General features: G+C 46.8%; 1 protein-coding gene across 32 annotated transcripts in view; it reads right to left on the bottom strand.

The window, feature by feature from the left end:
• The window catches only part of Ank3 (ankyrin 3), a 612404-nt gene that overhangs the window by 82457 nt on the left and 507094 nt on the right, over window positions 1–22853 (bottom strand). For 18 of the 32 annotated variants that reach the window (XM_076557037.1, XM_076557040.1, XM_076557022.1 and 15 more), the window contains 2 exons: window positions 9115–9238; window positions 4298–4400 (listed from right to left, as the gene is read on the bottom strand). In XM_076557037.1, coding sequence (XP_076413152.1) covers window positions 4298–4400; window positions 9115–9238 — 227 coding nt within the window. Of the gene's footprint in view, window positions 1–4297; window positions 4401–9114; window positions 9239–10662; window positions 10796–16783; window positions 16838–22853 lie in introns of those variants that run through there. The other 14 variants (XM_076557014.1, XM_076557029.1, XM_076557015.1 and 11 more) reach the window with 4 other exon arrangements.

Below are 22853 nucleotides of genomic sequence, written 5' to 3' on the forward strand. Positions count from 1 at the left end.
AAGCAGGACTCATGGATGGCATGGCTGAAAGGAACTACTCTGGAGAAGGAATGAGCTGGTTCACAGACTAGCCAGGACTGAGGCCTAAGAGGGATAAGGGATGCTTACCTCTCTCCTGCCCCCTCGGGCTCTGGCATCCACACCTGTCTTTAGCCAGCATGAGATCCTGAGATGGCACAGTGCGATTGTCAGTGTTAAATGTCAGCCCGACAGATCTAGAGTCATCGGGAAAGATGGGTCTCTAGGAAGGACTGGGAGGCAAAGGGTATCTTGATTCAATTAATTGATGTGGGAAGATGCATCTTAATTGTGGCGAGGACCACTTCACAGAGCAGGGATCCAAGACTGTCTGTGGAGAACGTGAGCCGAGTGCTAGCATGCACCCATTCGTGGCTTTCTCTTACTGACTGTGGAAGCAACGTGACCAGCTGCTTCAGAAGCCTTGACTTTCCCGCTAGGACAGACAGACTATACCCTGAACTGTGAGATACAATTGACCCTTAAGTTGCTGTTGTCAAGAGTATTTCATGAAAGCAATAGGAAGAAAAGCTAAAATCCTGGGGTCTTGGGGGTGGCGGCCCAGGCTGGTCACCTTGTATCTCAACTGTACTTTAACTGTGGTTAATGTGCAAACATGTTAGTCAGCGGGATGATTAGGACGGAGGCTGTTCTCAGCCCGGGCAGGGCCTGTTCTTCAGGAGAAAGTTCACACAGAGTTAATTTGTGTCCATTCTCTGCCCTGACCTGATAGACAGATTCTAACTAGACAGTGCTGCGTAGCTTTGAACCTGGTAGGAAGCCAGGGATCTGTGGTTTGGAAATGCTAAGTGTTTCAAACTTGCGTCGTGCTTCCCGGCTCCACAGTACCCTGGAGAAGCAGAGCTAGAGGCGAGAGACAGACCACTCCTTTTCTCTTCTATAATCTATGTGTATGGGTGTTTTAGCTGCACACATGGGCACCACGGGTGTGGCACGGCTACCACGGGTGTGGCAAGTGCCTGTGGAAGACCTGAAGAGGGTGATGGATGCCCTGGAACTGGAGTTACAGGGAGTTGGGATGCCATGTGGGTGCTAGAAATTGAACCTGGGTCCTCTGGAAAAGCAGTCAGTACCCTTAACCTCTGAGCCTCCTTTCCAACTCCAAACTATTCATTTCTGATCATTTGGTTTTGATTCAAATGCACCCCTGAACGTAAACATCTTTGTAAGGCTTGCACAGTGCAATAGCAGTTTCCTTTCTGACAGCAATTCCTCCCAGAACCAGCCGTTTCCTATCGTCCACAGTTAACACACCTCTTCCAGAATTATCCGCCCCTCTTAAAGGTTATTTTGAAGATGTCCATACAAATAAAGTTTAAAAAAAAAAAAAAAAGCTACAAAGAATATCTTCATGCCCTTGCACCCAAATCCAGCACTTAACATTTGAAAAACATCAAAAGACGGGGAAGGGGTTGGGTATAGGGCTCTGTGGATAAATACTTGCTGTAGAAGTGTGAGGACCAGAGTTCAGATCCCCAGCCAGGCAGGCTTGTGACCCCCTGCAATGCCAACACGCAGAAGGCAGAGACAAGGGGCCCTGGAGCAAGTAGACAAGCCAGACTCGTCATATCAAAGCACTCTGGTTCAGTGAGCGACTCTGCCTCAAGGAATAAGGAGGAGAGCAATCACGGAGGAGACCCGATAGCATCAGCTCCCGGCTTCAGCAAGCACGCGCACATACACACTGTGGAGAATTGAGTGAGAATGCCTCTCGTAGGCTCATATATTTGAATGCTTGGTCCACAGACGGTGACTGGGGTTGGGCTCTGAGGTTTCAAAAGCCCATGCCAGGCCCAGTCACTCTCGCTGCCACCTGTTTGTGGATCAGAGTCAAGCTCTCAGTTACTTCTCCAGCACCATGCCTGCCTGCCTGCCTGCCTCCATGCTGCCTGCCACCATGTAATCAAACCTCCATTTAAATACTTTCTTTTGTAAGTTGTCTTGGTCATGGTGTCTCTTCTAGTACACATGCATCCACACCTACAAAAAAACACTCCACACATACTCTGTCAAATTTGCTTCACTTGCCCTAGAGATGAACCATTGGGAAATAAGTAGCCGGCTTAATTAGTTCATTCCTGAAAACTTGATGACACATTCCTCCCCCTCCCCAACACAGACTCTGCTGCATAACCTTGACCCCAAGACCACAGTGATCAAACTAATGTCTTTGTGCACATCTCTATCCAATACCTTTACAGGTGTTCCCAAGCATTCCTAAAATATTTTTATGACTCACATTCCCCCCTCCTCCCATATTGCTTATGAACTTGAGTGATCCTCACTGAACAAGGCTGGTCAGTAAAGAAATCAACTTATGGTTTCTACAATTCTTGAGATTTTGTTGGCTTTTTTTCCCCTTAAAGGCTCCTGGTGGGCTGTGGTCTCTTTGGCTGATTGGAGAATGATAGGGATGGGCCATAAAGGTGAGTGGTTCTCAACCTGTGGGTTACGACCCTCTAAAGACCCTTCCACAGGGGTTGCCTTAGACCACTGGAAAACATAGATATTTATAATATGATTTATAATGATAACAAAATGACAGTCATGAAAGCAGCAACAGAAATAACTTCATGGTTGGAGGTCACCACAGCATGAGGAACTGTATTAAAGGGTCACAGCGTTTGGAAGGTTGAGGACCCTGACAGAGCTGTTTCTGAGACTGAAGCTGCCAGCCGATTCCAAGAGCACCAGCTTCCTCCTGAAGCTTCTGGCCTTGCCTTTCTTTTCACAGATGCGTAGTTCCGAGTCTACGCTGCCCCTCCATCCTACCTGAGCGCATCTTGGAAGCAGCAACCAGCCAACCCTCAGAAGCGAGGAGCATGGGGAGCATTGACTTTGGCTTTATAGTTGGATTCTGACGTGGTGGGCAGTAACAGTGGCGCTGGTGCTGATGGGGGAAAACCACCTGGGTTTCAGACCCTCGCTCTGAAACCAATAGCCAGCGAGAAATGTAGGCCATGGCTCTATTCAACGAGACGTCCACTTTGTGTCTTGTATGAGTGGGAAGCGGTCTGGTCCCTCTACAGTGTTTCCTATAAGCTGTAATACTGAACCGTTTTGTGGGGTTCCCTAAAGGCACTGAGAATAATATCAATATATTTAACACCTCCTTTAACAGGGAACAGCAGGATGAGACTAAGTTCCTCAGAAAATCCCTACCAACATCTGGCAACACCAGGCACCCAAGAGCCTAGCTTTATTACTGAGACAAGGACTCTCTCTTGAATTTACACCCACCTAAAATCCATGACCTATGCTGCACCTACAATCATTTTACAAAGGTTATTTTTCTTTAAGATCTGACACTGCCTGCCTCTCTATTTCCCTCTGTAAGGCCAGCTCTTGAGAATGTTCTAGATAACGTAATAACATTCCCCGCAGGTCATCGTGAAGTACAATGCGCATCTGTGGGCCTGACGTCAGCATCTCCAGACACGTGGGAGTTCCAAAGGGCTGACCACCTATCACTGAACTCTAGCTTGGGTGTGTCATTCATCACCTTGCGCAATGAGTAGGTGTGGCAAACTTTCACCAATGAGTCACAGTGTCCAAATATCATAAGCTACCTTTAGGTTCGTTTATAGTCTATTCAGATTCATCCATCACTGGGTCCCTACTGTGAACATTCAAAACCAGGCACAGGTATGTAGCTGTATATTTTTCTAGAACCATCCAATCTCGGTCCGTGTGCAGCAGGACTGTGCTCCTAGGCCTTTTCACATCACACACTGCCTAACTGACCATAAGCACCAGAGAGAAGAAACAGCACACACACAGAGATTCTGGGGAAATAGAAAATGGCACTATGCCTTGGGGAACCCTGAAAAGAACAGATCAAAAGCACGTCCGAGCTGATCTATAAATGCCTGTTACACACAAGTCTCAGCACTTTTAATGGACACACACACTTCACTTAGAAAACGTTCATGTGAATAATGTCAGCAATAATTGAACAGCAAATACTTTTGACCCAGACACAAGAAAGGTATAGGTGCCCTATCTAGAATGCCCCAAGTTCCCCTCTGTGGGATATGGGGGTGGGGGTGGGGAGGAATTGCTTGCAAAAGAGAGAGACATTTCTGACTATGGTATAGTTGACGCTTTTCTTTAATGGGCGAGTACCCCCTGATTTACAAATACAACATCAAATATTCCTACGTAGGTAGGTCTGCTATCGTTGTGGGATCAAGAGCTCGCTGGGGCAAAGCGCGGGAAGAGGGCGGCTGAATGAGCGAAGGACAATGAGGACACATACCTGCTCTTTGGAGGGTCCGAGAAGTTCCTCGATCATCATGCTGTCCCGCGCATAGGAGCTTCTGTTCAAGGTGTATGACCTATCCGAACTGAAGGAGCGGAGGCTGTTGTGTTTACAGTTACCCATTCAACAGTGGGAGATGGCGGTGGGATGGATGGGATGGAAGAAAATAAACGCATGCAACTTTAAGAACAGGCAAGATGGCTAAAAATACCAACAAATGTGCTTTTCTTTTCTTTTTTTTTTTCTTTTTTTAAGATACCCCAAATTAAATTTTTTAGACGTACTCAATTTCATGACTGAGATTTTTGAATTTGGTCAATTTTGCGACAATTCTGTGAGATGAGATGCATGGTGACTTTTGATACTCCACTATGGCGCTGAACCAGCATGGCATTGAAAAGAACCCTCTACCTGATAATGCAAGTGTTTCTTTTTTTCTTTTTTGTTTTAAAAAAAATTGTTTATTTATTTATCTAATGTGCATTGGTGTTTTGCCTGCATGTATGTCTGTGTGAGGATGATGGAGCTCTTGGAACTGGAGTTACAGACAGTTGTGAACTGCCACGTGGGTGCTGGGAATTGAACTCAGGTCCTCTGGAAGAGCAGCCAGTGCTCTTAACCACTGAGCCATCTCTCCAGCCCCAGCACAAGTGTTTCCTAAGAGGAAGACTTGATGTTAGAGGTACCTCTTTCAGTCCAACTACGCTGCCTTTCACGCTTGGATGGAACTGTGTCTGCTGTGGCGGAGTCTTCGGGTGAATCTTTGGACACCAGCTATGGGTTTGCATACTAAGAGCTCTGGTGAGGAGCTGACCCTCAGGGACATTTCAGGAAGGAAAATGGAAACACAGCTACGTGCACCTCTTGGTCACGTTTCTAGGAGACATGCACATGCCCTGTCTTCAAATCCTGTTTTTCCTAGGCTCTTTTTTCTTCCTTCTTCTTAACTCTTATCCTTTCTAGACTCTCCCATAGACAACCCCTGAATGTTTCCAGGTGCCCCCACACTCTGCCTATATGGATTCTTAAACTACAAGCCAGTAGATTAAGGGACAGTGGGAAGATGGTTCTAAAAGGTTACCTTGGCGAAGACTGCATCTATCCACGTAAGTCATGTGATGACCAGGGTTATCAGTAATCTGAGTCTTGAGTTAATGGCTTTGTTATGATCCTCTGGGGACAAGGAGGATGGTGGCTGTGAAGAACCACTCCCTTGTCATTTTCCACTCACCCCCCCTACCCTTACTTAACTGGCAGGCTGTCAGAAAAGAGTGTTCCGTCACCTCATTGTGACAAGGTTTCCCATCTGACCTTTCTTGAAGCAGAATTTCAAGATGGGAAAGAGCTGAGGGGAAGCCTAGACATGACTCCCCAGCCGTGAAGACCTCTCCAACTAGCATTATATGGACTGACTCCTTTTATCTCGGAGTCCTCATGGGTATAGGGAATCCTCATGCGTACCATGGAAAGTTAGTGTTTTTCTTTGTAATATGTCCACTTAACTGATAAAGCGGGTCTAAGTAGGACTTACGGTATTGCCACCGGTTGAATCAGTCAGATGGTGGCAATTGTCATGTGCGTGTGCATGTGTGTGTATGGGAGGAAAGCAAAGAAGAGAACAAGGAACATGTGCCCCTTTGCACAGAGGGATTTCTCTCCCCACTGTCTACTAGCTGAAACATTACCTGCTTTGGCACACCTTAGTCAAAGTGCAGGGCACGGGAGGTGGGTCAGTCGTACTTTTCGGACTGGGGGAGTCTCAGCTTTCTCCGAATCTCCTGCTCATCGCTCTGACTCAGAACTAACCTTCATCCCAAGGTCATTATCAAACATGCTCAGCAAATATTTACTGACTGTGACGAGCATGATCCAGGCACATCGGTACCTCCCAGCGAGCCATGGGGCTGCCGAGTCAGGCCAGTCATGTGATCCTCAGGCTTCCTTTCTCCCTGCTGCAGTTGCATGTCCTCCCTTCCTCCTCTTTCTAGGCCCTTACCTCCTCTTTGACACAGCCAAAGCTTCCTTGACCACTCTCTTTCAATACTGTCCAGTTCTGTCCAGGGATGGTAACGGGCTGGGGCAGGATCGGTGGCCCCTGGCCACATGTAATGCCTGACCACTTGGGCTGTGGCCATCCCAGCTGAAGATCAGGTCTTGAACTTGGACCACATGTAACACATTTGAATTGAAAGAGCCCCAGGTAACAGGTGGCTACACTATTTGCTAGTGTCTTTTCTGGACACACGGCTTCACTGACATGATTTGAGAAGCCCTGGGAGGCCCCACTCCCTTACACTTTCTAAACCACACATTTCCTCGCATCAGGACCGGCATTGCATGATACGTTAAAGTTAAGCTGTAAATCGGACTGTATATAGGCAGGCAATGAAAAGCTTTCAGAGAGAGGCTACATATCCGTGATCCTCTCGGTTTTCAAATCTAAGATGTGTGGATCCTTCTCAGCATCTCCTCCTTCTTGTTTGTCTGTGAGTGACAGCTGCCCAACAGAGCTCAGACCTGGTGCTAGCCGCAGAAATGCTTAAAGCTGTGACTGCTAAGGACCGTTCCAGACCAGACCTGCCTCCATTAGACAGACGGACAGACGGACCCAGGAAATCTCCCAGGCATCACTTCGACTCCCTGGTTCATTGCAGTCCACTCAGGACCAGAGAGTGTTGATTATTTACCTAAGGGAGTCTAGAAAGCCTTAAGCTGGCTTTCCGCTAAAGTCGGAGAGATTATTTGTAGCCATCATTGAAACCTAAGCGTTAGAGGCAGGGCCTGTTAGGAAAACATGCTTCCTTGTGCTAACTCATTACTAGGGTGTCTAGGTCAGCTCAAACAAATAGCCGCCAGCAAACAAACCAGACTGCTTCTTTAGATCCAACAAAACCTTTCCAGTTTTGCCATGCAGCTCTACAAAATTGGTTAAGAGAGAGGAATTCCTTAAGTATCCATTTACTGTTATATAGGTAAGGTTCCTTTTCATAGATTTTTTTCCCCCTTTCCGTATTATGATTGATTTACTAAAGCTAAGCAGGAAAATGAAATAAAAACTCTTTTTTAAAAAAGCACATTGCAGGCCAGCACAGCACAGCACAGCACAAATGCTGAGGAAAATAAAAATGGGGACATGGGTCAGGGACAGGCAGAGGAACACCACAAAAGCGCCACATCTTCTTACCTTATCTTGGGACTATTTTAAAGTATTTTTTTTAAAAAAAAGGTAAAATCAAGAGAAACAGAATGTAAAAGGGAAAAAAATCAGACAGGGAAAAAAAGAAAAAAACAAATGTTATGGTTGAATGAGTCATACACTGAATGTCCCTTTAAATGTTACACTCAGAATAACTGACTTGATAATACTCTAATGATACGCTGCAGAAACATTAAAATATTAGTTATTTTAAAATATAGCTATAAAGTATGCCTTGAGAAATATTTGCCTCTGAGCATAACATGAGTCTCCAATACGGGAAAGATGACTTACACAGAACAGCAACAGATAATGGCATAGTCAAAATCAGAGACAAGAAATCCTTAAAATTATCATAAGACAAAAAAAAAAAAAATCACAAGAGGTGATACTTAGATTTCACAGCTTACTGGAAGCAAGTGGCTAGAATTTTCTACAAAGGATATATTCATAAACTGTGAGGAAGGAGAAAGCAGCTCACCGTGAGAGGATAACTAACTCTACAAGAGACAAAATCAAGACCCTTGAAGGGCCCAGACGTTTTAGATTTAACTTCTTAGAATCTGTGATGGAAATAGTGCACATTTTAAAAGTCTCTCTCTTCTTCTTGCTGACACCTGTTCCTATCAGGTTTGTAAGCCTTTTAGGGACTGTTTATAAAGAAAAAAGGTCTACTAAGTTATCTGAGGTTCTATTTTTAAAAGGCAGACTCGAAGACAAGGCAACGCAGTGTCCAAACTGTTCTCACCAACCCCACTGGGAACAAAACCCCAAGGTTTACACTGTGGGAAGTGCCATTTACTATTAGACAATGAAACTTTTTACAGCGGATTCCTACACTATAGGAAAATGTCCTCGGGGCTCTCGCTTAGAAGGTTTAATTATTAGCTTTAAAATAACTTGACAGTCAGCAAACACGCCAGTGAGCCACACCAGGGGAAAAGAATTCCCAGCCTTCTGGACAAGGTCCTGCTTCCTTCACACAGTGAGTGACTGGGGAGTCCAGGCTTCCCCCCTTCGGCAGTAAGGACTGAATTAGCTGTCTGTGACTTTTGGTAAGTCACTGTTCTGCTCCCAATAGGCCCCTTGACCAACATACTCATGGCCTATGCATGCAGACAGTTTTAATAGCTTTTTTTTTTTTAAATCATCAAGGGTGCTGCCGATCAACCGTCAATTAATTTTTCACTAACAAAGTCTAGCAAATAATCCATCTACAATTTTTTTTTTACATATGCATTAACTAGCCATTTCTTCCAGGATGGAGCAAAACTCCTTCTGAAACATAACCCCCCCTCCCCCCGCCCAGACTGATTTTCCCATTTATCAGGGCAGGGCGCTCCTCCGGTAGCATGCTGGCCGCAGGCTGCTAAGTGCCAGGAGGAGAGGGCAAACGTGTTCTGCCACACAAGACTAAAGCACAGCAAACGACAAGGAAATAGCAGAGCATGTGTGTGTGTGTGTGTGTGCATCGAGAACATTCCACGACATCCACACTGCATCCCAAGAGTGTGTTCTGGAGTCATGAGGAAGATGGAAATGATGCTGGCTCATGACAGATCATGGTTGTCATACGTAAACTCCGGAAAAAAAATAAATAAAAGGAATAATAAAGTACCTGGCAGAGCGGGCTCCGAGACTGAAACCCACATAACCCTCCGCTGGCAGGGAGTCATCGCCCAGTTCCTTAAGGTCCTGCGGCCCCAGATACTTGTCAGTGTCCCCTGTGATGGCATCTTCACCTGCAGGGGGAGAGCAAGGCACAGTCAGAAGCCCTCCCTCTTGACTAGGTGGCAGTTATGGAGAAAACCGCTGCTGTTCATTATCTGATCACCTTCCCGGGTGCCTCTGGAGGTTTTCATTTGTTTGTTTGTTTTTAATGCCACCCAGAAAGAAAAAGTGGGGAAAGAGGTTAGTTCACCGGGCTAGTGTTAATGATCAATGGTAAGCATGACCCCTGACCGCCCCCCCCCCCCACCTCCACCCCGGTTCAGTTAATTACAGACACGGAGCTTATCGATCAGGTGAGTTTTCCTCATACCACCCATGACGATTAGCAGCTTGTTTGAATGGACACCGTGTGCAAAATAAGGCCGCGTCTCTAAGACCGTCCTTCAAAATGAGAGAAGGAAATGGCTGTATTTAGTTATTTCTTCATTTGCTTAGTGTAGTTGGTGCACACATGCCACCGTGCACCTGTGGAGTTCAGAGGACAACCTGTGGGAGTGAGTTCTTTCCTTCTACTATGTGGGTTCTGGGGATCAGACTCTCAGCCAGGCTTGGCAAGTGTTTTCACCAGCTGGGTTACCTCGCCTGCCTGGGAAAGAGGTTGTTGTTGTTGTTGAAACCAGTTTCCTCTCGGGATTTCAATTTGGGGCATATCTACTCTGAGTTTTGTGAGTTCATGGTGGAGGCTGTAGCTGCTTGCCTGGGAGGCCTCGGAGCCCATTCATTTTGAACTGTTTCTAAACCTATCAGATTAACAAATCAGCCCGGCTTTTCCCACCCCTGGAAGGCTACTTGCAAAGCAACTGCTGCCTTCTACAGAGGTGAGGTTGGCGGGGCTCCTGCAGGCGGAAGGGGGGACCCTAGGAACTGCACTCTGACGAGCCACACAAAGGGTTAATGCATGCAAACTGCTCCTACAAGCTCTGTGTGCCTAGTGAGCTCACATGGAAAACCACATTCCAAGAGCAACAGGGCAGGTTTTTCAATGGTCCTTTTGCCCTCTGGGATGTTTCCCATCCCTCCCAAAGCATAGCCCAGGCGGCAGAAAGTTCCCTCTACGCGGGTAAACCCAGTCTCTTTTTAAAATCACTTCCCTTTCATGATACAAGCTGGCCGGCCCAAAGAGATTCCAAATGTGTATGTGCTAGGTTTTCTCAAAGGCAAGCGATTCACCGCCCCGATACTTCATTCAATACTTCTTACAATTTCCATTCATTTCAACCACAGGAGCTCAACTTTTTAGCAACCAATCAGGTCTTGAAACACACTGGCAATGATTTTTTTTTTTCTCAAATGTGAAAACTAAACAGATCGTCTTTCTGCTGCTACTCAGCGCCACACTACTTTTAAGTAAATATTCGCAGGGGGATATTTGCAATATTTCTCCGTCAGAAACAAAACCAGCACGCGCCAAACACGTATTAAAGAAAGAGCTTACTGTGTGGCAAAGCCATTTCCACCACGCTGGGCTGAGGAGTACTTTCCTGAGGCTTCCAGGAATTCCTTAAGCAGAAGTTTAGCGTGAGCCGTCCACACCAGCCCCAAATCCACACCAGTCTGAACAAACCCTTCCCGGGTCAGATCTGTCTTCACCGGGACCTCGGAGTTGCCCTCAGCATGTCCGTCTCCTCACAGGCGACTGAGCAACTGTACATCTTTCCTCACTTTTTAGACTCCGAAGATATTTTTTTTTAAAAAAAAGAAATATCAGAAACATTCAAAAAATTTCGTGTGGCAACACTTCATAGCGACGAACATCCTTCTGATCACTCTGCAGACATCCTTTCAAAGTGCCTCCTGATTGGATTAAGAACGCGCTGGCAAGCCTCTGGCAGGACCCAATAGTGACAGCAAAGCAAGCCCAGGAGTTATTTGTATGTAAATATGAGGACTGCCCGGGTGTAGACTTTCAGTAACTTGATACCAGAGCCGGCCCAGAGTGGCTGGGACCCTCACTAGAGGTTGAGGGAGCGAGCCCAGGACACTCCGGGTAACTGGGAGAGTCGGAGATGGTTCTCCTTAAATATGAATGAAGAAACAGCCAAGCCAGGTACAGAGAAAAACAAACACTGGAGGAAAACAAAAGCCGGGGCCGGAGCAGGAGTGGCTGGGAGCTGCAGGCAAACTTTCAACTTTGTTCTCTCTCAGCTGGGAACACGGGAGCCTCTGTTATTTATGGTCCCTGTCAGGTGGAAGGAGGGCAGGAAAGAAGGGAGGGCCGGCCTGCCTGCCCTTGGGTGGAGGTTGGGAAACTGTGGGGCCGGGGAAGCAGCTGTGACACCAGGGTTCGCAGGGACACCACAGATCAAACACACGGACACAGATCAACAGGGCAGCGCCCAGAGAGAGAACGGGACAGAGAAGGGGCTGGGGGGGGGGGGGGGGGCGGGGATCAGGCTGGGGAAGCAACTGCGATCCTGCGGAGTTCCTGCAGTTCTTGAATACCTTCAGAGGGGCTCGGTTTACTGGTTCTCGCTTCTGAGGGAGGCGTTCCAGGAGAGCACGGTGTGAGTGTGTGAGTGTGTGTGTGTGTGTGTGTGTGTGTGTGTGTGTGTGTGAGAGAGAGAGAGAGAGAGAGAGAGAGAGAGAGAGAGAGAGAGAGAGAGAGAGAAGTCTATGCAACCAGGAGGAGAAGAATGAGCCCAGGAGGCGACTACCACCTTCCTAAGAAGATGTCTCTCCTTTGAAATGCAGGGCCTCTCTCCTAGGGGAAAGCATCCTGTTTATGTGGTCGGTGAGAAGACAGCCAGGCCTCTGCAGCTTCCACTGGGGTACGCAGCTGGAGAAGGCCATTTCAATTGCACCCCCTAACACACACCCCGGAATAGCTGGGTAGTTAGTTAGTCTAGGAAGTTAGCAATGGTCTTAGAAACCTGAGCCAGCTGTGCTGAGCACGCCTTTATTCATTTATGTAAGGTTTATTTATTTATTTCCTGAGAATTTTATACACGTGTCCAATGCACTATGATCATATCCACCACCACCACCACCCACTCCAGCACCTCCCTGTCCCGCTCACAGCTTTGTGTCTTCCCTTTTTTTCTTTAAATCCACAGAGTCCCATCAGTGCTGCCCAGAGCTACAAGGGTATGCAATCACCCAGTGGGGCAAGAGCAACCTACTTGTGGCCACACCCCCAGAGGCTCTCCCTCCACCCGCTGTTATCTCCGGCCAATAGTTCCTCAGTTAGGGGTGGGGCCTCACGAGCCCGCCCCCATCCGTGCAGCCACCCTCTTAGCCTGTAACCTAAAGACAGATAGGAATCTGCAGGGGTGGTAGTGGTGGTGGAGGCGGGGAGGGGGGGGGGAAGAGTGAGGAAGAAAGCTCTCTCGGGATCTTGACCGAGCCAATGAATATGACTCGTCAATGTTAAGATGATTTGTTCTAATCTGCTCAGCCCGGCTGCAATCAACGTGGTACCTACGGAAGTGGGCGGGGGGGGGGGGGGGGGGGAGCCATTTACAGTGTCCACACGCTGAAAACGGGAGGAGAGAAGAGGCTTTGGGATGAGAGGTGTCTGAATGCCAGGCTGTTTTTTCTTTTTTCTCTTTTCTTTTTTCTTTTCTGTCTTTCTTTTCTTTCTTTTTGTTTTTGTTTTTTTCCGAGATGGGGTTTCTCTGTGTTGTTTTGGGGCCTGTCCTGGAGCTCACTCTGTAGATCAGGCTGGCCTCGAACTCACAGAGATCCGTCTGCCTCTGCCTCCCAAGTGCTGGGATTAAAGGTGTAAGCTACCACCACCCAGTGTAAAACTATTATTTTATATCAGTTTTTACAGTAGGTGTTCTGGGTACAGATTCAAACTCTAGCATTTATGAACAGAAAGCCTTTACAATGTCATTCAATTGCTCTGAGTCACAGTTTGAGCCATCACAAAAGGTGACTCTACCTAGAGCTTTGTTACAACTTCCTGGAAAGCTAGCTAAAAGTCTGGGTGAAGTGAGTGCTGAACCTGCTGGGATTTGTGTCTTTAATAGGTTCTTCCCCAGGGCCCAGGTATCTGTGCCCATGATTTTATAAAGTTATCATTTAAATAGCTCCTATTTACACTGGTCCAGGCAAAATCATCAGGCTCAGCACAGGCGTGACATGTGCACCACATGGAATAAATGATTAAACAATAACAACAAAATGAATTCTCCCACCTTTCCATGCCAAACATTCTATAATACTCCGGCACAGCACACTGTTACACTGAGGTTAGGATGAGATGCAGTGCGATAAATGATGTGACTGATTCTAATCCTCTTTATGATCAAAGAAAATTGGTTATCAGCGGCTGCTTACCAACAGGTCCAAGTATTTATAAGCCAGCAGAGGTCATGGATGATACTCTTAGTTTGATATTTACATATTATCATCAATATTTATATGCTATAAAAACTAAATATTTCTGACATGAAAACACTGTTGTAAATATGTATAAAACACCAAGGGCCCTAAATTTTCACTTCCCAAGAAGTGAAACGTGCATGGGTCCACAATGATTGATAGCTTGATAGTGGTGGACAGATAGGATGGATAGTTGGGTAGTCCTGTTACAGTCTTGACTATGTTTTGGCAGGGAGGCTGTTCATCTCTCCAGCTGCCCTCCCTACACAACCTTCAGTAAACTCTGCTGTCCTCTGTCCAAGCCCATGTGTAGGGCCCTTACTTGAATCTGATTGGCTAGAGCTTTGAATAGCAAAGTCCAAGGAAAGCGATTTTCCAGGGTCTCCAGGTTGTAGGTGAAGAAACCCTATAGGTTCTCTTGGAAATGCTTATCTGTTCCTGGCCAGTCTGGTGTAAGAAATGCGGTTAACTCTAAATCAACATAGTATAAAGAAGCTTGAGGTTTATGTGTAGTGAGACAGGGCTTGTGGGGAGGGAGGGACGGAGAAGAGAGGGGCAGAAAATGGAAGAGAGAAAAAGAGAGAGGCAGAGAAGGAGTATGAGAGGGAGAGAGACAAAGACAAGGAAGGAGAGAGAGAAGGCAGAGAGGCGGAGCTTGCAATCTTGCTGGTGTTCTAGATATCCTAGATGAAGAACCAGACTTTGCATGACACAGCCTCGCACACCTGGTCATGTGACTCCAGCTTCAGGCTGCTCTCTGATGCCATCCCATAAAAGTTGGCAAACCCCCAGAACGATTGAGATCATGCGTTAAGACACTGAGTGTAGAGATAGATGATTTATTCTGTAATAGGTGACCAAAATGGAAACAAGAATCAAGGTCCAGAGGTCACATGCTGCTTGCCCAACGTGGCCCTGGCCAGCTCCACAGTTCTGTGTCTCAGCAGTGCTCACAGGATGAGAACAGACAAAGATCTCAAACAAGTGAGGTGGCCGATTGCATCAGGTGAGCTCCCATCATGGACTACAGGCTCTACGCCTTTCTAAGCTTTGATATTTGGGCGCCATTGTTCTTAACTACTAATCCCTTTGTGTCAGTAATCCACCAGAACCCAGGGAATGTTTTCAATACAACCCAAACCTCAAAGCAACTGTAATCCCTCAAGTCACCACACCACAGAATAAAAAACGTCACAGAACAGCATTTCACTGGATTCCCAGCTATCCCCCCATCTCACTGTGCCTGAACAGAGAGTAGATTCCTCATGCTACAGAGGACCACACTTAGAGTCGTGAACCTCTGTGCTGTGGATATCGTTCTATATTAATAAAACACTGATGGCCAGTGGCCAGGCAGGAAGTAGGTGGGACAAGGAGAGAGGAGAATTCGGGGAAGCAGAAGGCTGAGGGGAGAGACACTGCAGCCACGGCCAGGAGAGGCAACCTGTAAAGACGCCGGTAAGCCACCAGCCACGTGACAAGGTATAGATTTATAGAAATGGGTTAATTTAAGATAAAAGAACAGTTAGCAAGAAGCCTGCCACGGCCATACAGTTTATAAGTGATATAAGCGTCTGAGTGATTATTTTATAAGTGGATTGTGGGACTGCGGGGCTTGGGGAACCTGGAGAGAAGCCCTCCAGCTACACCTCTGTCTACCTGGAAAACAAGACAGACTAGCTTCAGAGACAGGGAGAGAAAGAAACAGATGTGTTAGATGATATTCAGGGCTGTGCAGGAACAACCAGGCGCATCCTTATCTCCTGGGGTTTCCAGTCCGTGGTCTGCGCTTAGCCTAACCTCCATCCTGTCTTCATCATGCCTTCAATGCCTGTCTCTACACCACAGACGGAAACAGTTCTTGGCCTAATGTGGGAATGAATTTTCTTGCCCTAGGCTTGGCCTCTGCTCCCCCTTCCCCTCCCTTTTCGTCTCTTCTTTCTTCTCCTTTCCTCTCTTTCCCCTCCCCCTTCTCCTCTCCTCTCCCCCTGCCCCCCCTCCCCTCCTCTCTTTTTTCTTTCCTCTCCTCTCCCCCACCCCCCTCCCCTCCCCTCCTCTCCTCTTTTTTCTTTCCTCTCCTCTTCCCCCCCACCTCTTCCCCTCCTCTCCTCTTCTTTTTTCTTTCCCCTCCCCTCCTCTCCCCTCCCCACCCCTCCCCTCCCCTCCCCTCCCCTCCCCTCCTCTCCTCTCCTCCCTTTGGCTTTCCTTTCTCTTCCCTCTTCTTCCCTGTCCTCTTCCCAGGCTTCCCTCTGTATGTAACTTTCTTGTAATCTTAAGCTCACCACCACAAAACCCATTTGTTGCTTTTCTAGGGACTCGGAGTTCTTTTTCTATCTGCTTAGAGACCCAAATCCTGGAGATACTGGCTCACGGTAGCTAAACCAAACTATAGTTAGATATTTTGCTCAGATAGACTTATTTCTTGTCCTTCGAAGTGTAGAATGCCCCACCCCTCACATACACACACAAGAGGATGTGTTTTGTAACATTAAAAGGTGAAATAGCACAAAACCCCTCCAAGTAAATAATAGGCCCCGGCCTCCAAATGACCCGAGATTGAAAGCAGCCAGATGAGAAATCAAGAGGGGTGTAATTTGCACAGCCCACTGATTAGCCAGGAGCGGACTGCTCTACACACAGGCACTTCCCAGTCAACCTTGGACAGCTTCAGTTGACTGGAAGGCTTTAAAATGTGTTTTTCCATCACAGCCAAGAGAGACAATGAAAACTGCTGAACAGTGAACTTTTTCACCGTTATCAGTCTTCACCGCAGGCTGGAAGGGTACAGTTGGATCACTAGAATCAATACTTCTATTTATTGAGCACTGACTGTGTTCTGGGCTCAGGGTTTGGTGCTTTGTATATTATCTCATTTAATTCTCTCTGCCTACTCTCTCTCCTTCAGGGTCAAGGAGAGCAGTAAGTAATCCAAGGCCACTGAGGACTTGAGAAAGATGGGGTATCACAGGCTGGAGACTGGGCTGGGGAGCCTTTGTTCCGACGGCTCCGGTGTGCTGTGGAAACTCAAAGTCCACTGAGAAAGGACTGCTGACGGTGGTGATGAGCCGAGCTCGCTGAGGGCAGTGGGTGTCTGCCGGGTTCCCTCTGAGGTTCCCAGAACCCTGCCCAGCACGGCACGGGTGCTCAATAAATGTCTGGAATGATCGACAGATAGATCACTTATAACCTCGGAAGAAGGCACTACCAGAGTGAAGAGGGAGGAGACTTACTTTTCACCAAAAACGCCTGTACTTTGGGAATTTTGAACCATGTGCATTTACCACCTATTCAAAGAAATGAACAAAGTCAACAAGATGAAACAGAACCCAGGGAGTGCAGGTCAATCCTATAGGCTCCATGGTCCATCCATCACAAACACATACATGACATACACAAGTCTGCCAGATGGGCATCAGGGTGGACCCTCATGGGGACCAGTGGACACCCAGTAAACATGGAGAGGAAGCTCCTTCCCTTACTCGCTTCTGTAAGAAATGGGACACACAGAGGAATAACAACACAGGAAGAAGGAGACGCACATCCACATGCCACTTTGAAAGCAGCGGCTTTCCACATGCAGCGTGCGTCACGGGGATTTGAAGGTTTACGCTGGTAGCAAACCTCAAGTGACTCTGATATGGCGGGCCCAGAACTCAGGGTGTGAACCATCAAGGAATTTTACCAGTAAATATAGCCATTTGCCAGGCCTGCGGACTATACAAAATTAAGTCTCTTTCCTAGGTGGGGATTCTAGAATCACAGTCATACTAACTTGAGAAACAGCGTTCACACAAGTGCAGCGTTTCTTACTGTTTAGACACTAAGTTTCCGCATATATATATATATATATATATATATATATATATATATATATATATATATATACAGCAGGCTCTTTGGACTGGCTACAGTGTTGCTGGTCTGAGAACCACACTGAATCTCCAGGTGGCAGAGCCAACTGTTGTCTCCAATAGTCAGTCTCCAATAAAAAGGACCAAAACACGGATCATAGTACAAATATCACACTTGAGTGTTTAGTGTTGTCCACCTGACAAAACCGAATACACTTCACATCATGTGTGCTTCATCTAATCCCCTAGTCCTTTTTAATAAAAGACTTGTCTTTATTTACATGTGTATGTCACAGGCATTGAGGATGTCTTTGTAATTGAAAAGAGGGCGCTGGATCCCCCAAAATTGGCAAATCAGGTGGGTGTGAGCCACATGATGTGAGTGGTGGGAACTGAATTCAGGTCCTGTGGTGGTCTGAAAGAAAATGGCCCCCAAAGTGAGCGGCGCTCTAAGGAGGTGTGGCTTTGTTGGAGTAGGTGTGGTCTTGTTGGAGGAAGTGCGTCACTGTGGGGGTGGGATTTGAGGTCTCCTTTGCTCAAGCTTTGCTCAGTTTGATACTCGGACCACTTCCTGTTGCCTGCGAGTCAGGACATAAGAACTCTCAGCTCCTTCTCCAGCACCATGTCTGTCTGCATGCTGCCTTGCTTCCCACCATGATGATAATGAACTGACCCTCTGAACCAAAGGTGAGCCACCCTAGTGAAATGTTTTCCTTTATAAGAGTTGCCCTGGTCATGGTGTCTCTTCACAGCAAAGAAACATTAATTAACACAGGTCCTTTGGAAGAGCAGAAAGCATTCTTAATCATGGAGCCATCTCTCCAGCCCCAGCCCCTCCCTTTTTATAGGTGACATACAAAAATATTAGCTTACCCCTAAAACTCTCATGTCAAGTCAGGGGCAGAGTCTATGCTGGTACATACAATTATCCAATCCTTAACACAATCCCATGGTGACGGAAAGTGAACAAGAGAATTGCGGATTAACCCCAGATGCTCAAAGGGAGGGCCACCTTTCCCTGACAGAATTTCCAGGGTTAAATAGAGGGTGTGTGCATGAAGATGGTAATGAGGAGGGCGATAAGATGGGGAAGTCGAGGACTCCTTGCTAGAGAACCTGGCACAGAAGGGTAAAGTAAGTATGGGAATGTCCTGAGGACCTTGGGCTGCAAGCCTGATGGAAGCCACAGGCAACTGGACAGGAAAACACTGCTGGAGACATAGTTTAGGGTCCCCGGAATTAGGCTTTAGAGTAAATATTGCCAGCAAGCATCCTCTGTCCTGCTCTTTTGGACCAATTCTAACCTTTCAGAGGCAGGATGGATGCTGCTGAGGCTATTTGACAGGAAGAGGACCGGAAGTACCATACGTTGGGAAGTTGCTCAGTGCTAGCATGTTCTATCACTACATGAGATGTTAGTAAGCTCTCAGACATAAGGTCTGTTGGCCAGTGAGAAGGCTCAGTGGGTAATGGTACTTGCCACCAAGCCTGACCACCTGAGTTCCATCTCACAGACCCTCATGGTGGGAAGAGAGAACTGACTTCTGCAAGTTGTCCTCTGATATCCACACTTGTGCATGCATGCACACGTGTGTGCCACACACACACATACACATACACACAATTTTTAAAAAATGGGACAAGAAATAAGATCTGCTATATGCGTTTTCAGCTGAAGATTTAAATAATGGGCATAAAATATAATTATTTTTAATATTTTTTTAATCAAATCAAGCCTTGTCTAAGAGATTTATGATCTCATCTAACTTTTAGAGAGGGCATTTCAGCCTAGGGATCAGGATGCAGTTCAGTTGGTGTAGTGCTTTCTTAGTATACATGAAGCCCTGAGGTCCGTCCCCCACCTCCCTGCACCACATAAACTGGGTGTCACAGCACAAGGCTGTAATTGTAGAACTCAGTGGGCTAAGGCAGGAGGATCAGAAGTTCCAAGTCATCCTTAACTACACAGTGAGTTCAAAACTGGCCTGGGGGGAGGGGCTGGAGAGATGGGCCCAGCAGTAAAGAGCACTGGCTGCTTTTCCAGAGGGCCTGGGTTTGATTCCTAGCATCCACACAGTAGCTGACAACCATCTGTAACTCCATTTTCAGGGGATCTTATGCCCCCTCCTAGAACACCAGGCATGCATGTGCACAGACATACATGCAGGAAAAAACACCCATATATGTAAAATAAAAATTAATCTATCTCAAAAAAAAATTGGGCTGGGTTACATAAGACCCTGTCTCAATATTTAAATGTGAGTAATTAATTTATTGCCTAGACAAAAGATGCTTATGTGATGCTTCCCTTTATCCTCGTTACTTTCATTCTTAATAATCAAGAAAGTAAGAGTAGGAAAGAAGCCTAGTGTGTTGGGACACACCTTTAATCCCAGCACTCAAAGGCAGAGGTAGGCAGATCTCTGTAAGTTCAACATCAGCCTGGTCTATGAAGTTCCAGACCAACCAAATAGATATAGTAAGATCTTGTTGCAAAACAAAACAAGCAAGCAAATAAACCCAAACACACACACACACACACACACACAGAGAGAGAGAGAGAGAGAGAGAGAGAGAGAGAGAGAGAGAGAGAGAGAGAGAGAGAGAGAGAGAACAGGAAATGGAAGATAGGAAAACAGGACCCGGATGCATCCAATTCTATTGTAGCTATGTGACAGCAAATGAGAAGTTACTTAGACTCCAGCTCCATCTTTCCCTTTTTGTTCTTCACTTGGAAGCTAGACCCCGTGTTCACTCATGCAAGGTTACTGCATTCAGAGAGGAGGGGAAGAACAGGAGGTGAAGGGGGGGTGGAGTTTGTACTTCCTGCTTTGGGTGGTGTCTGTGTGTTCCAAGCCCTTCTGGAAGTCGATGCCACCAAGCACACTATTTGAGGACCCTGTGACAAAGGTCAGAGGCACAGCTAGAAGCTGCAGGTGGGGAGCCTGAGTGTCTCTGCCTGCCTCTGTTTCCCCAATTGTCCCCTCTAATACAGATGAGCAAATGGTAGGGACTTTCTTTGAATCCATTGCTTCCATCCTCTCTTAGCAGCCAGACTCGGCCATTGAAAGCATAAACCAAGCAATGGAATACAGTACTCTCTCACTGTCTGTCCCAGAACAGGGGACAATTATTGGCTGAATGAGTGGTGGACTTAAGAGGTGATTTCAGAAGCTTGAAGAACTGTGTCATCATTAGGGATTCCTGGACCCTTGGAGGGAAGGCCATCTGTTACACTTTTCCCTGGAACTTGGCTTAAGATTCTGGCTTTGCAGGTGGCCAGAGAGGAAGAATGGGGTTTGACTGGCCAAGTTCACACCCCTCTGAAACAATAAATTGCCATTACCTCACGGAACAAATGATTCTGTTCAGGTGATCATTTTTTTTTTTTTTAAGAGCTCAAAGTCAACTCAATTCTTTGCTTGTAAGAATTCTGTTCCTTGTAGCTGGGGTGTGTTCCTTTAAACACACACACACACACACACACACACACACACACACACACACACACACAACCATACAGCAGTCCACTGTTCCCTAATCCAGGCCATAGAGTGTCTAAAGTCAGCACACATGACTCAGCCCTGGAAGCTTTCCAGGTGGAGCAGTGAGAATGTCCCTGTGATCTTGCTTGGGTTAATAAACAAACCCATCCCAGAAGGGAAAAAAGGACTCAGTGTCTCTCCTACAGAGACATCGAGAGAGAAAGTGGAGGCAGACGCTGTCGTTTTCTCATGGTTTCAATGCTTAACCTTGATGTAGAAATTCCCCCTTGGTTACCTTAGTCAGGACTAGATGTCACACACTGACTGGGGCATAAATTCCTAAGTTGAAGATAGAACGCAGATAGCAGGGGGTATGAGGTCACTTCCCCACTCCCATGACGTCAAATCTCTGCCACTCGTAAAGATGACTGGACAACGAGGTAGCTGCCAGCTACAAATTCACTCTACAACATCAGGACCAGAATGCTGCCTGTTACTTGCTAAAGTATACGTAGCAGCATCATGCCAACGTGTGTGTGTGTGTGTGTGTGTGTGTGTGTGTGTGTGTGTGTGTGTGTGTGTATCCTCAAGAGTACAAGTGCCTGTTTGTGTGCAGGTGTACAGACAACCCAGAAGACAGGTGCCGGTATCATTCCTCAGATGCTGTCCACCATTTTTTTTTTCCTTTTCCTGTTAGGATGAAGGGTCTCTCACTGACCCAAAACTTACTGATTCAGCTCGATTGGCTGGCCAGCAAGCTCTAAGGAGCAATCTTGTCCCTGCCTACACAATGTGATTTCAAGTACAACACCATCATGTCTGGGTGGGTTTTTTTTTTTTTTAACTTTTTCTTTTTTAATATGGCTTCTGGGTATCAAACGCAGATCCGCTTTAAGGGAGCGATCTCTCCAACCTTGTATCCATGTGTGTTCTTTCTTAGCCATTCATTCCACATCGAACCCAGTCTAGCTCTCCTTCACCTCAGCTCTTCATTATCTGGGTGCCTAAAGACTGTGTATAGAGCACTGGAACTCTTCGCCCAGTAAGGGAGTGCCAGGCATACTGCCCACAAAGCACCCACTGTGTGGCCAAAACCTGTGATCTCTTCTTGTGCCTAACCAGTCACCACTAAACCAGGTGAAAACCACTCATCTGTCGGTTTGCGTCTAGCATATTCCTCGAAGGCGTATACATACAGGGCCACACCGTGTGGGGCCTCTTCTCATTCTTACCTATGCCCAGCCCAGGGGAAGTCAGAGTGCCCTCTCTATTAGCAACATCACTGTCAGGTTTCTCTCACTGGTCCTTGCTTTCAGATGCTCACCACTCTGGCCTCCCCTGGCCCATTCATTCATGCTGTTCCCTGTGTTCACAGTCCAACAGCTCTGTCATAAGGATGCTAACAGTGGAAGAGGCTAAGAGTGGCCAGCCTGGGCCCTGCTATGGTAGGAGTCATTGGGACAGGATGCTCAGGCAGACAGGCAGTGAAGGAGAAATAAAAATGGAGAAGGAAAAAAGAGTGTCTAAAGTTAGAGTTTATTTGGGTCAATGATTAACTGTATGGAGTGTGCAAGCACACGTAGCTCCGGGCTATCTGTTTATCAGATGGTGGGTGATGGGTGGCTCCAGCTCCTCATTCTAACTCGCTTCACAGGGAGAAACACGCTGTGTGGCTTTCCTCTCCTACATTACAGCTCTGTGCTCAGTTCTACATCTCTCTCCTCAGCATCGTGGGTGGGTGTGGTTGCTGCTGCTGAGCTAGCTGCCCATCACTTGTGCTCATCTGACTTGTGCTTTCAGAGAAAGTTTCTCCAAGGGCTTCTACCAGAACCCGGCTCTTTCTAGGTTCTTCCCTCCATCCCTCACCACACCCTAGCATTCTTCTTCCTCTTCTAAGTCAGTATGCATAGAATGTTCAAGAATAGAGTTTCTCTCTGCGCGCTGTCCTGAGGACCTCATCTAGA

The sequence above is a fragment of the Peromyscus maniculatus genome, chromosome 21 (assembly GCF_049852395.1).
Source record: "Peromyscus maniculatus bairdii isolate BWxNUB_F1_BW_parent chromosome 21, HU_Pman_BW_mat_3.1, whole genome shotgun sequence".
Lineage (NCBI taxonomy): Eukaryota > Metazoa > Chordata > Mammalia > Rodentia > Cricetidae > Peromyscus > Peromyscus maniculatus.